Raw genomic sequence first — 12,633 nt, 5'->3', positions numbered from 1 at the left:
TGCAGTCAAAGTGTTATCATCTCTTTCTTCTATAAAAATAACAATTCTTCAATGGTCCCAAGATTTACCCCACGTGCCCTTCTTTAAATACCAGCTAATAATCCATTACATTTATGTGATTGTTACAACTTTTTTACTTATATTAATTCTAGAAACACTAAGAACTGTATTTATCAATCACTGAAATTACTTTCATCATATTGTCTTCTTTCTGTCTTTTGACTCATTTCTGGCCCCAACTCTGGAGAAATCATCCACAGTTACAAGCTATTCTTTGACTATGATTCTTCATTTACCCTACTTCTATTCATCTCCTTCAGTTTCTTTACCTTTAGTTTTTTGCAGCTTTAGAAGAAGAAGAGAAAAAAAATCTGGAATTAAAGAAAATATTGTGGGGTAACAGATGTTGACATAGAAAATGACAAGTTAAATGTAGAAGGACGGCATTTTTTTTTTTTGGAGCATAAATGAGGGGCCATTTTTAAGTTGTTTAATATATAGAATATGAGATATTTATGACACATACGTAAGGGTTGGGTAGTTCAACTTAATTAAACCATCAATCTTTTTTCTCACCTTCAACAAATTAATGATTAGTTTGTCCTGATTTTGTTATCATATTTGATTTTTCAATCTTTTGAAGGAAAGGCTACATACTTACCAAAAGTGAGTTTTCCTGTCTCTAGAAAAAAATTATAAATATTTTATATTTGGCTAGTTCATTTTCTTGAAGGAAAATGTTTGAACTTTTATAAATTAAGGATTATTCTTTCTCATTCAGTAACATCCACAATGTAGCCATAAGAGGTTTGAGAGTCTTGGGACAAGTGTTAGTGTGTCATTTATGTTTGTTTGTGAAATTATTCTCTCGATATTTTATACTCTCTTTTATGTAGTGGATTGTTCATCTTCGCCGTGAACGCAAATCAATTGACCGAACCACGTTAAATAGTTGTGTCTATTTTGGTATATTTCTTCCTTGTTGTCTGATTTATCATCGTTCAAAGTTTGTTTTTCTAACTTTGTTTTTCTAACTTTCGCATGACACGTGATTATTTTGATCCTAATACTTATTATAACACGTATAAAAAGCAACTTATAATATATACAAAAATCATAGTTGGATAAGCATTACCTCATCCAACTATGTTGCCTTTTGGTACTCACGGGTACTGTTACAATTTTTAACCAACCTGAAATTAGTTACATAAAGGCACAACAAATTAAATAAAAGACACCAAACTAAACCGTACAAATAGCTGAAGTACAAATAGAGAAACGTTAAAGCTAAGATTCCAACGCTTCGTATATCACGACAAAGCATGGAAGTATTGCCCTTGGATTAAATACGTATAATTCCTCAAGATTCGAGTAGATCCCCGCGTACCCGGCTACAGAATCGTATATGGCTGAGCCATTTGTCAGCAAGCCAGAAGCAGAGCTAGAACAAGTTTCCTCCTCCATCGTTGGTGAAGCCGCCACATCTTTCGCCGGTTGCTTAACTCTTCCGGCAATAACCCTACACACCAACATTGCCCTACGTTTGGCGATGCCGCTACCTAGGCAGTCGTGGGCCCGTCCACTGCTAGCAGTAGTGCGGACCCCACTAGTTTTGCTTCCCTGGAACCCGTGACGTATGAGAGTGCAAACTCCGCAACTAGGTACGGAGCCGCATAAGCTGGACGAGCCACGTGCGCCGAGAGAGCACGTAAGGCTCGTGCAGTAAAATCTAAGTAGCTCATTTCCGTCCGCGGCGCATCTTGGGTTTTTCTTGCCTGTGGCGACCGCATGTATCTTTACGGCGTCCCTGCAGTCCTCGAACCGTTGGATCGTGCGTTTGGTATTGTGGACTTTTAATATCCGTTCGATCTTGCAGATTGGGTTCTCCTTCTTGAGCCAGCTTGATTTGAAGATTATCTCCACTATGTTTCGACTTGAATCTTCTGGACCCAGCTCTGACACTGAAAATGCAAAATCTTTTGTTAATAATCTTAATTTAATATTATTTCACAATATTCTAAATTGACAGTAACAATATGTGTACAATCAATAAATTGAGTCCCAATTCTAGAAATTAATTGCAATAAGTTATATGACAACAATCTTAATTATATTCAGGTCGATTTCATCTGACAACAATATGTGAAAAGAAAGGAAATTAATTTAGTGGGTTTTACTTCTAGTTGGTAAGCTATCATATCTTAATGGCATTACAGTTAGATTTCTTTAAAATAACATTTTAATATAATAATTACTTACTATAAAAGTCAAAATTTTCTCGGAATCAATTTTTATGCTATATTATAATATATGTTCTTTACAACATCACTTCGCTATAACAGCCAAAAAAATATTATAGAAATGTTTGACTGTATAGGTATTATTAACTTATTATGAAAATAGTTAGGAATAAGCTTCTCCAAAATTAGTAGTATGGCAAATTATTGGAACTCAAATAGCAAAACAGATAAGAAAACTATCTTTATTAAGTAGAGTAGGCTACCAAATGCTTATAATCTAAAGACAAGTATCCCAGTTGAAAAGATTCGATCCTTCTTTTGTGCATTATGTTTGGCTTAAACAAGAGAATATTTTCAATATAAAACAAAAAAAAAGTACTTTTAGTAGGAGTAATTTCGAGTGTCGGTGTGTCAATAATAAAAAGAAAAAAATAATTATGGCCAATTAAATTTTCCTCCACGTAATACTGTACAGTTCTTTTCAATTTTATGAAGAGGTAGTTGGAAAATATTTACTAGATGGTCCTTTAAATATTTAAGTGGTGTAGTACAGTCACTGTTCCGCAAAAGAAAGGCAAGTATTTATGAGGGGGTTCAACCAATGTATCACAAAATATATTTAATATTTAACGTACTTAACATGGTTTTTTTTAATGGACAAAATCCCATGGCTAAATTGCATTACCAATGCCGTTTTGCTTCCACTAACATAATTTGAACTTTTCCCGACAAAATTCAAAGTTAAAATGTTTGTCTAATCCTTGTCTCTGGTTATAAAGATTGAATCATAATTTTTCAAAATTAATATGAGCAAATGAAGGAGGAATATGATGGATTCACTTCTATTCATGGAATCAAGAAAACCCAAGTATTTACTCAGAAGATTCCCTTAAAAGGCCGGTCAAATTAAATACTCGTAAATGAATATGAATATAATATAAATAGAAAGGATTTAATTTATATAACTTTAAATAACTTTTACGATAGCAGTGTAATTAACTTGTTATAGCATTTTTTAAAAACTTTTTTACGTTAGAGGGAATGAGCCTTCACGGCCATTTACAATGTTCAAATTAAGAAAATATCCTTTTTAAATCTTTTATGTGTAAAATATAGGTCTCTTATATGTAAAAATAAATCTCTCATGTGTAAAAAAAAAAAAAAAGAGATAGGGTCTTAAAACTAAAACAAGTTTGTAAATATACACAAAACCATTTGACCCATTTAGTTAAATGTTATTTTAATTTGTTATAAGCAACTACATATAGTTATCTTTTTTATGTGAAATGATAGTGCAAAATTTCTTTTATATTTTGGTACATAGAAATTAAACTTGAACATAAAAATGAAAAAATTAAAGCATTAGAATAGGCATTTGAGATTGAAATATAAAAAAGAAAGAGCAACTTAAAGGAAGTAAAATATTTAATTACCAGCATGCCTAACAGCTTGATGATGTTCCAAGCTCTCAATTTTTGGGAAAACTTCTCCACATTCAGGGCATGCACATATGGTTGACCTTGGTAAAGGGTACCTATAATTTTAATTTTATTTCACTCATTATTATATAGCAAATTATAACAAGGAAATTACACTAATTAGAATTAAAAATGAAAGTTACTCCATATTATTGGACTATATATTATACCTGCTAGGATCAACTATCATGTGGCACTCATAACATCCAGAAAGCTTTCGAAATTGCATTCCTCTTGAAGAAGAAGTAGTAGTATACGTGGAACTAGCACTACCGTTTGATCTAGCAAGAGACCTCGAAGATGATGATGATTGGCCATGATGATGAGAAGTTTTATTCTTGTTTAGAAGACGAGTTTCTTGACCTAAACTGCTACTTTCTGGTGAATTATCAGCTCTGTGTACCACTCTTGTATTTCCATGTACAACATCCCTGATATTTAAACATAACATAATTAAGTACTCTAATTAAAAACACATTTTTTCTAACAGTGTAACCTCTATATAAGATAGTCACACAGTTCAATATAACCAATTGAATATCCTTCCTCGGAAAATTATATATAGTGTATACAGAAAATTATATCAAGTATGTATGTCAAAAATTACTTGTTATACATATATATTTAATTTTGAACAACCTTAAAAAAATTATGATTTCACTACTGAATATAATGTTGCTATTCTAGAAAAAAAAATAGTATGTTAAACTTTTAAATGAGATAGTCACACAGTTAAATACCTGAAACTACAAATGGAACTGCAAGAACCCAACTTGGAATTCTTGGATGCAGGGTCATGAACTGTTGAGTTTTCAATTTGTTTGCAAGTCAATAAGTTCTTGAATTGATCCCATGAAGATGGTTGCTTTTGTTTCTCCTTCTGCTGTTTAATTTGTTGTTTTTTCCTCCTTTTAGAAGCTTGTTTTTGGGTATTCTCTGATGTTTCTGGTGTAAAAGTTAAGAGTGCCATAAAAAGTAGAGCTAGAAAATGAAAAAGAAGAACTATTGTTGAAGAAGAAAAAGAAGAAGTAGTTCTCTTCTTCATATGAGAAGAGAGAGAGAGAGAGAGTTTCTAACTTTTTATGTTACTTTGAGTGTAAAGAGTGAGTTGTTTCTTTCTTTTTATTAATGGAGAGGGATCCAAGAAGGAGTTGGGCTTCTTTACTATCTACTCCCTCTACTGTATTTAATATTCCATTTGCTGGCCTGGTTCTTAGCATAAACATGATGCATTTGTCTATTTTGTCTTATGTAAAACTTGATTAATCTATACTTTTATTTAATTAATCTGTACTTATCCAAGTGATTTGCCCTACTAATCTCAACCTTTCATTAGATTTGACTTTTGGCATGTAAGACCAAGTGAATTGATAGTTGATCAACCATGGTTAAGTCTACACTATGAGTGATACGCATTCAACTTTAAAAATGTTTACTGCCGGTTTAAGTTGATTTCCTTTTAAAGGTTTCATTAAACTTAACACACACGCACATACTACAGGCAACTTCAATATCTCTTCAACTTATTTTTTGTTTAATAAATCAGGTTAAAATACTTTCATGGACAGTATATGTTGGATTTTGTTTAATAACAAAAGAAGGGTGAATGGAAAATGGTGGGAAAGAAATGGAGGGAAGTGAAATTTTGAATGAGTCCACTAATGCACTTTGTCCCTCATTGGTAGAAAGAAAGAAAGTTTTGGTGTTTATATAGAGAAGCTCATCTTTTAGCTCTTAAAGAGCTAGTAAGAAGGCAAGCCTCGCGTCGTCGTCATCGCTCGCTCGGCTCGGCTTCGGCTTCGGCAATGATTGATTAATCTTTTTGGACAAAATTCTTTTCAAATATTTAATTAAAGAAAATTCAATCCGAAATAACCAATGACCCGCGATCCAGTCCGGTCCGGCCCGTTTTTCTTTCCTGGATTAATTTAAATTCGTTTTAAATTTCCCGCAAAAAATTTCCAACAGTCATGACTATTCTGAAAGGTTGCAAACCTCTTCAGAGTGTCACACCTGTTCCAACAGCTATGACTGTTCTGAAAGGTTGCAAACCTCTTCAGAAACATCACCAAGTTGGCTATAAATAGACCTTCAAATCCCAGAATATTTACTTACGAAATTTTCTGAATCTTCTTCTTCTTCTGCACAAAATATTCCAGTGTGTTTTACGACCATTGAGTGGTTCGCCGATCACCAGAGTTTTAGGTACCGATACACTGGTGAGTTAAATCGTTCTATCCTAGGAGGATATATTCCAAAACCTCGGGTACTTGAGGGGAATAATTTTCTTAAGGACACACTGTGTATTCAGTGGGCTCGATTTGTTCCTACAACGTTTTTCCATAATTTATTTTGAAGAAGTTTACTGTTTTCGGAATTTAATTTCTACTAACTTTCTGTTTCTGTTTTCAGAAAGATTATTACTTAATATATTTACTGCAATACAGATTGATAACAATCTTAAGGAAATTAATAATTATATTCTGTATTTTGTCGGAATTTTATTATTCTGATTTGAAGATATAAAAACTTCATCAGAGTATTAAGATTCAGAAAACGATTTGAAGAATATAAAAACTTCATCGTTTTTTCGGAAAAACAGTATATAAAAACTTCAGTTGTTTTTATTACGTACTATTTATTAATTACAGTATTATTTACTGTTTTGGTTTTGCCATTACTTGATCTCTTCTGTTGTTGACAGTAAGAAATGGCAAATGAGAATGGAATTCCTTCCGCGACTGTTGGTGCAACGACGATAGCCTCGTCAAGCCGCACTGTTGTTTCTCCGGCCGAGAAACCGGGGAAATTTTCTGGAACCAACTTCAAAGGATGGCAGCAAAGGGTGTTCTTCTGGCTTACCACTCTTGGTATGCAGATATTCACTAGTGAAGAGCCTCCAGTTCCTGTTGCGGACATGCCGGATAATGAAAAGTTCATGGTTGTTGAGGCATGGAAGCAGGCAGATTTTCTTTGCAAAGGTTACATCTTAAGTGCTTTAGAGGATGACTTGTACAATGTGTATAGTGCACTAAATACTTCGAAAGAATTATGGGACGCACTTGAGAAGAAGTACAAGACAGAAGATGCATGCTTGAAGAAGTTCGTAGTTGCCAAGTTTCTAGACTATAAAATGATAGATAGCAAAACTGTGGGAACCCAAGTTCAGGAGCTTCAACTTATTTTTCACGACCTTATTGCTGAAGGCATGGTCGTGAATGAAGCATTTCAAGTAGCTGCTATGATTGAAAAATTGCCTCCTTCGTTGAGGGATTTCAAGAACTATCTGAAGCACAAACGCAAAGAAATGAAGTTGGAAGATCTTGTGATACGTCTAAAGATCGAGGAAGACAACAAAACAGCCGAGAAGAAGTCTCGTGGAAATTCAACGATTATGGGAGCTAATATCGTTGAGGAGACTGCTCTAAAAAGTAAGAAGAGGAAGAGGCCTTCTAGAAAAACTAAGGAGTAGAACAAAAAGAAGTTCAAGGGAAACTGCTACAATTGTGGAAAAGTTGGTCACAAAAGCCCTGATTGTCGTCTCCCGAAAAAGGATAATAAGCAGGGACAAGCCAACATAGTGGAGAAGAATGATGACATTGATGATCTTTGTGCAATGCTTTCGGAATGCAACCTTGTTGGAAATCCGAAGGAGTGGTGGATTGACTCTGGAGCCACTCGACATGTTTGTGCTGTCAAAGAAGCATTTGCGACTTACTCTACTGCTGGTCCCGAATAAGAAATTTCCATGGGAAATAATGCAACAGCCAAGATTGAAGGTTATGGGAAGATATTCCTGAAGATGACTTCCGGCAAGGTGTTAACGCTCAACAACGTTCTTCATGTTCCTACTATTAGCAAGAACGAAATGTATGTTGGAAAAGGCTACCTCACGGAGGGCCTTTTCAAACTCAATGTAATGGTTGTTGACAGTATGAATAAAATTTCAGCTTCTTCTTATTTATTGGAGTCAAATGATTTATGGCATATTCGTTTAGGACATATCAATTATAAAACCTTGCGGAAGTTAATTAATTTAGAAATATTGCCTAAATTCGAGTGTAATAAATCGAAATGTCAAATATGTGTTGAATCTAAGTTTGTAAAACATCCATGTAAGTTTGTTGAAAGGAATTCAAATCCTTTAGACTTAATTCATACTGACATTTGCGATATGAAGTCGACACCATCTCGAGGTGGAAAAAAGCATTTTATTACTTTTATTGACGATTGCACTAGATATTGTTATGTTTATTTGCTTAATAGTAAGGATGAAGCAATTGAAGCATTCAAGCAATACAAGAATGAGGTAGAAAATCAATTGAATAAAAATATCAAAATGATTAGAAGTGATAGAGGTGGAGAATATGAATCTCCGTTTGCAGAAACATGTTCGAAATATGGAATTATCCATCAAACTACTGCACCTTACACACCTCAATCCAATGGAATTGTGAAAAGGAAAAATCGGACTTTAAAAGAAATGATGAATTCTTTATTAATAAGTTCCGGATTATCGCAGAGTTTGTGGGGGGAAGCTATCCTTACAGCTAACCGGATACTCAACAGAGTACCCCACAGCAAAACGCAATCTATTCCATATGAAAAATGGAAAGAAAGAAAACCCAACTTGAAATATTTCAAAGTGTGGGGGTGTCTAGCAAAGATACAGGTTCTTTTACCTAAAAGGGTTAAAATTGGACCAAAAACAGTAGATTGCGTTTTTATTGGATATGCTACAAACAGTAAAGCATGTTGATTTTTGGTTCATAAATCCGATAATCCCGAGATTAATGTTAATACGGTAATGGAATCAGATAATGGTGAATCTATCCATATAAAACTGAAAGCGAGTTGTTAAGTGAAAGACCTAAACGACCTCGGGAAGAACCAAAGGAAAATACTCCAAGTATAGAAGATCCAAGGCGTAGCAAACGTCAAAGAACATCTACTTCCTTTGGACCAGATTTTGTGACATTTTTGCTTGAAAATGAGCCTCAAACTTTTGAAGCAGCTATGTCGTCTTCTGATTCAGCAGTTTGGAAAGAGGCAGTCAATAGTGAGATTCAATCAATTTTGGATAACCATACATGGGAATTGGTTGATCTTCCTCCTGGAAATAAGCCTTTAGGTTCGAAATGGATCTTTAAACGAAAAATTAAAGCTGATGGCACTATTGACAAATATAAGGCAAGACTTTTTGTCAAAGGTTATAGACAAAAGGAAGGCCTTGATTACCTTGACACTTACTTGCCAGTAACAAGGATAACATCTATTAGGGTGTTAGTGGCACTAGCGGCCGTGTATGGTCTTGAAATCCATCAAATGGATGTTAAAACAGCTTTCTTAAATGGAGAATTGGAGGAAGAAATTTACATGGAACAACCTGAGGGTTTTGTGGTTCCTGGTAAAGAAAAAAAAGTTTGCAAACTTGTTAAGTCGCTTTATGGACTTAAACAAGCACCCAAACAATGGCATGCAAAATTTGACCAAACAATGTTGGCAAATGGATTTAAAATCAACGAGTGTGACAAATGTGTTTACATTAAAAACACTCCAGGTCATGAAGTCATTGTTTGTTTATATGTTGATGACATGTTGATAATGAGCAAAAATATGACATATATAAATGCTACAAAACGCATGTTGTCTAGCAAATTCGACACGAAAGACTTAGGAGTTGCTGATGTGATCTTAGGAATCAGAATTTGCAAGACTCCACATGGTCTAGCATTATCACAGTCTCACTACATTGAAAAGGTACTTGACAAGTTCAAGTATTTAGATTTCAAAATTGCCAAGACTCTAATTGACGTGAGTTATGCACTTCAAAAGAATGAAGGTGAAAGTGTCTCACAACTGGACTATGCAAGAGTATTGGGAAGTTTGGTGTATATCATGAATTGTACGCTACCAGATATAGCATGTGCTATTAGCAAACTGAGTCGGTTTATAAGTAATCCCAATCAAATACATTAGATGGCAATGAAACGAGTTTTGGGATATCTGAAACATACCCAAAATTATGCTTTGCATTATAACAAATATCCTTCCGTGATCGAGGGATATAGTGATGCAAATTGGATCACCGGATCATCTGAAGTTAAATCCACGAGTGGATATGTTTTCACAATTGGGGGTGGAGCAGTGTCTTGGAAATCATCCAAACAAACGTGCATCGCCCGTTCTACAATGGAATCTAAATTCATAGCTTTAGATAAAGCCGGTGAAGAAGCTGAATGGCTCCGGAATTTTTTGGAAGATATTCCATTTTGGCCCAAACCTTTGGCACCTATTTGTATACATTGTGACAGTCAAGCAGCAATAGGTAGGGCAGGGAGCGTTATGTATAACGGAAAATCTCGTCATATTCGACGGAGACACAATACCGTTAGACAACTACTCTCTAGTGGTGTTATCACAATTGACTACGTAAAGTCAAGAGATAACGTGTCGGATCTACTTACAAAAGGCCTATCTAGAGAGGCAGTTGAAAGATCATCAAAGGGAATGGGGTTAAAGGCCTAGGACAAGTCATCATGGCGGTAACTCTACCTAGCAGACTGAGATCCCAAGATCTAGGTTCAAATAGCTCAAACAAAGTTATGAATGACGGTTTAACATTGTCAACTAACTCAACCCATTCTCGTGATGAAGACAATGTTCAAAAACGAGGTAAAGCATTAAGGCTTTTTGATGAGTCAATAAAGCTTAAAGCTTTTAATGATTTGCTAAGTCTGGCAGGATATGACCAGATAGTGTGTCTTTAGGATTACACGTTTAGGAATCACCTATGTGAGTGTGAAGTGTAAGTCGCTTCAAGGAGAATGAAAGTAAAGGCCCATTCTTTAAGAACTCATGAAACTATGCGGTGTTCATGGCTGAAACGAACACAACCGTGAGAACCATAGATGGTTAAGGATTGATTGTGTGACTTTTGTTGTCTAGGTATACAACAAAGCTTGACGGTTCAAAGATATCAAATCTACCGATTGACCGAGTATATCCGATATAAGTTCACTACGGAAAGTTCAAAGGGAAACCTACTTATCCAGAGGCAATCAATTCTTGCTTGTAAAACACACACACGTCTGTGCATTCCTTTAAGTTTATAGCCATTCCCCATTCATGTGGGGGATTGTTGGATTTTGTTTAATAATAAAAGAAGGGTGAATGGAAAATGGTGAGAAAGAAATGGAGGGAAGTGAAATTTTGAATGAGTTCACTAATGCACTTTGTCCCTCATTGGTAGAAAGAAAGAAAGTCTTGGTGTTTATATAGAAAAGCTCATCTTTTAGCTCTTAAAGAGCTAGTAAGAAGGCAAGCCTCGCGCCATCGCCGTCGTCGCTCGCTCGGCTCGGCTTCGGATTTGGATTTGGATTTGTCAAAGATCGATTGATTGATTAATCTTTTTGGACAAAATTCTTTTCAATATTTAATTTATTTGGATTTGGATTTGTCAAAGATCGATTGATTGATTAATCTTTTTGGACAAAATTCTTTTCAAATATTTAATTAAATTAATTAAAGAAAATTCAATCCGAAATAACCACTGACCTGTGACCCAGTCCGGTCCGGCCCGCTTTTCTTTCCTGGATTAATTTAAATTCGTTTTAAATTTCCCGCAAAAAATTTCCAACAGTCATGACTGTTCTGAAAGGTTGCAAACCTCTTCAGAGTGTCACACCTGTTCCAACAGCTATGACTGTTCTGAAAGGTTGCAAACCTCTTCAGAGTGTCACACCTATTCCAACAACCATGACTGTTCTGAAAGGTTGCAAACCTCTTCAGAAACATCAGCAAGTTGGCTATAAATAGACCTTCAAATCCCAGAATATTTACTTACGAAATTTTCTGAATCTTCTTCTTCTTCTGCACAAAATATTCTTGTATGTTTTACGACCATTGAGTGGTTCGCCGATCACCAGAGTTTTAGGTACTGATACACTGGTGAGTTAAATCGTTCTATCCTTGGAGGATATATTCCAAAACCTCTGGTACTTGAGGGGAATAATTTCCTTAAGGACACACTGTGTATTCAGTAGGCTCGATTTGTTCCTACAATATTTTTCCATAATTTATTTTGAAGAAGTTTACTATTTTCGGAATTTAATTTCTACTAACTTTCTGTTTCTGTTTTTAGAAAGATTATTACTTAATATATTTACTGCAATACAGATTGATAACAGTATATTGACAATAATATGTTATATAGCTAGTCATCTATCTTATTTTTCAAGTACTAATTTCGCTTACTAGAAATATTTACTAATTGTAATTATCTGTTTGGTGATTTAATATTATAAAAATTCGTTTACATTGTCGATGTATACAAATTAAATTCCGATGCATATGGCACGGTACAAAGCCAAAAAAAATTGAGCGTACAAGTGTGGCTAGTTTGGTCTCAATCAATACTCATGAATAGACATGTACTTTATGCTTGGTACTGTATGGATAAAAAATTATCTCTAATATGATTAAATCATGTTAACATTAAGGAGGCATTCATGGACGACTAGTTTTAGGATAGGACACAGAAGATAATATTCTAGTGAATATTCTCTGTACTTGTACTATTAGTATTTTTAGGAATATATTTCATATAAGTAGAAAAAGACACGATGATAGGAGACATAAAAAATATTCATTTGTAAGAATACACGTGGACTTTATTGATAGAATCTAACCCTAATGTTCAAATGCTCGTCAATCATTCATTATTGTCATAATGAATATCAACACATCTCACCCCTTTTCAGGTAACTCATATGTTCTTATTTACACAAATACAGTCCATTGCTATTTATTTTTATTTAATGTTATTTTCCATCTTTTTGGATCATTAAATATTGTTATTATTGCTCACATGCATTACCATTCAAATAAACATACATATTATCTGCCATAAAATC

At 34.5% G+C, this 12,633-nt stretch overlaps 2 protein-coding genes across 2 annotated transcripts; one reads left to right on the top strand and one right to left on the bottom strand.

Annotated features, from left to right (window-relative positions):
- Positions 1 to 1,085: 1,085 nt before the first annotated feature.
- Positions 1,086 to 4,878, bottom strand: LOC104231688 (uncharacterized). Its single transcript, XM_009784728.2, has 4 exons — positions 4,459 to 4,878; positions 3,889 to 4,149; positions 3,674 to 3,774; positions 1,086 to 1,961 (listed from the first exon to the last, which is right to left on the bottom strand). The coding sequence occupies exons 1-4, from the start codon at positions 4,761 to 4,763 to the stop codon at positions 1,288 to 1,290; spliced, it is 1,341 nt and encodes a 446-aa protein (XP_009783030.1). The 5' UTR covers positions 4,764 to 4,878; the 3' UTR covers positions 1,086 to 1,287.
- A 1,550-nt stretch (positions 4,879 to 6,428) lies between these two features.
- On the top strand, positions 6,429 to 7,457 carry LOC138890553 (uncharacterized). Its single transcript, XM_070173948.1, has 2 exons — positions 6,429 to 7,149; positions 7,234 to 7,457. Exons 1-2 carry the CDS (start codon positions 6,429 to 6,431, stop codon positions 7,455 to 7,457), a joined length of 945 nt encoding a protein of 314 aa, XP_070030049.1.
- The last annotated feature ends 5,176 nt before the right edge of the window (positions 7,458 to 12,633 follow it).

Source organism: Nicotiana sylvestris, chromosome 4 (assembly GCF_000393655.2).
Source record: "Nicotiana sylvestris chromosome 4, ASM39365v2, whole genome shotgun sequence".
In the NCBI taxonomy this organism is placed as follows: domain Eukaryota; kingdom Viridiplantae; phylum Streptophyta; class Magnoliopsida; order Solanales; family Solanaceae; genus Nicotiana; species Nicotiana sylvestris.
Note: the sequence above shows the minus strand (reverse complement) of the source record. Positions and strands in the feature narration are given on the sequence as shown.

What these genes read in the sequence shown, in the direction of transcription:
- LOC104231688 (XM_009784728.2), bottom strand. Translation starts at nt 4,763, where the DNA reads ATGAAGAAGAGAACTACTTCTTCTTTTTCTTCTTCAACAATAGTTCTT. An exon ending in AGTTCCATTTGTAGTTTCAG is followed by an intron (nt 4,150 to 4,458) that starts GTATTTAACTGT and finishes TTTAAATATCAG; the next exon opens with GGATGTTGTACATGGAAATA. An exon ending in ATGATAGTTGATCCTAGCAG is followed by an intron (nt 3,775 to 3,888) that starts GTATAATATATA and finishes TTAAAATTATAG; the next exon opens with GTACCCTTTACCAAGGTCAA.
- LOC138890553 (XM_070173948.1), top strand. Translation starts at nt 6,429, where the DNA reads ATGGCAAATGAGAATGGAATTCCTTCCGCGACTGTTGGTGCAACGACG. An exon ending in TGAGGAGACTGCTCTAAAAA is followed by an intron (nt 7,150 to 7,233) that starts GTAAGAAGAGGA and finishes ATTGTGGAAAAG; the next exon opens with TTGGTCACAAAAGCCCTGAT.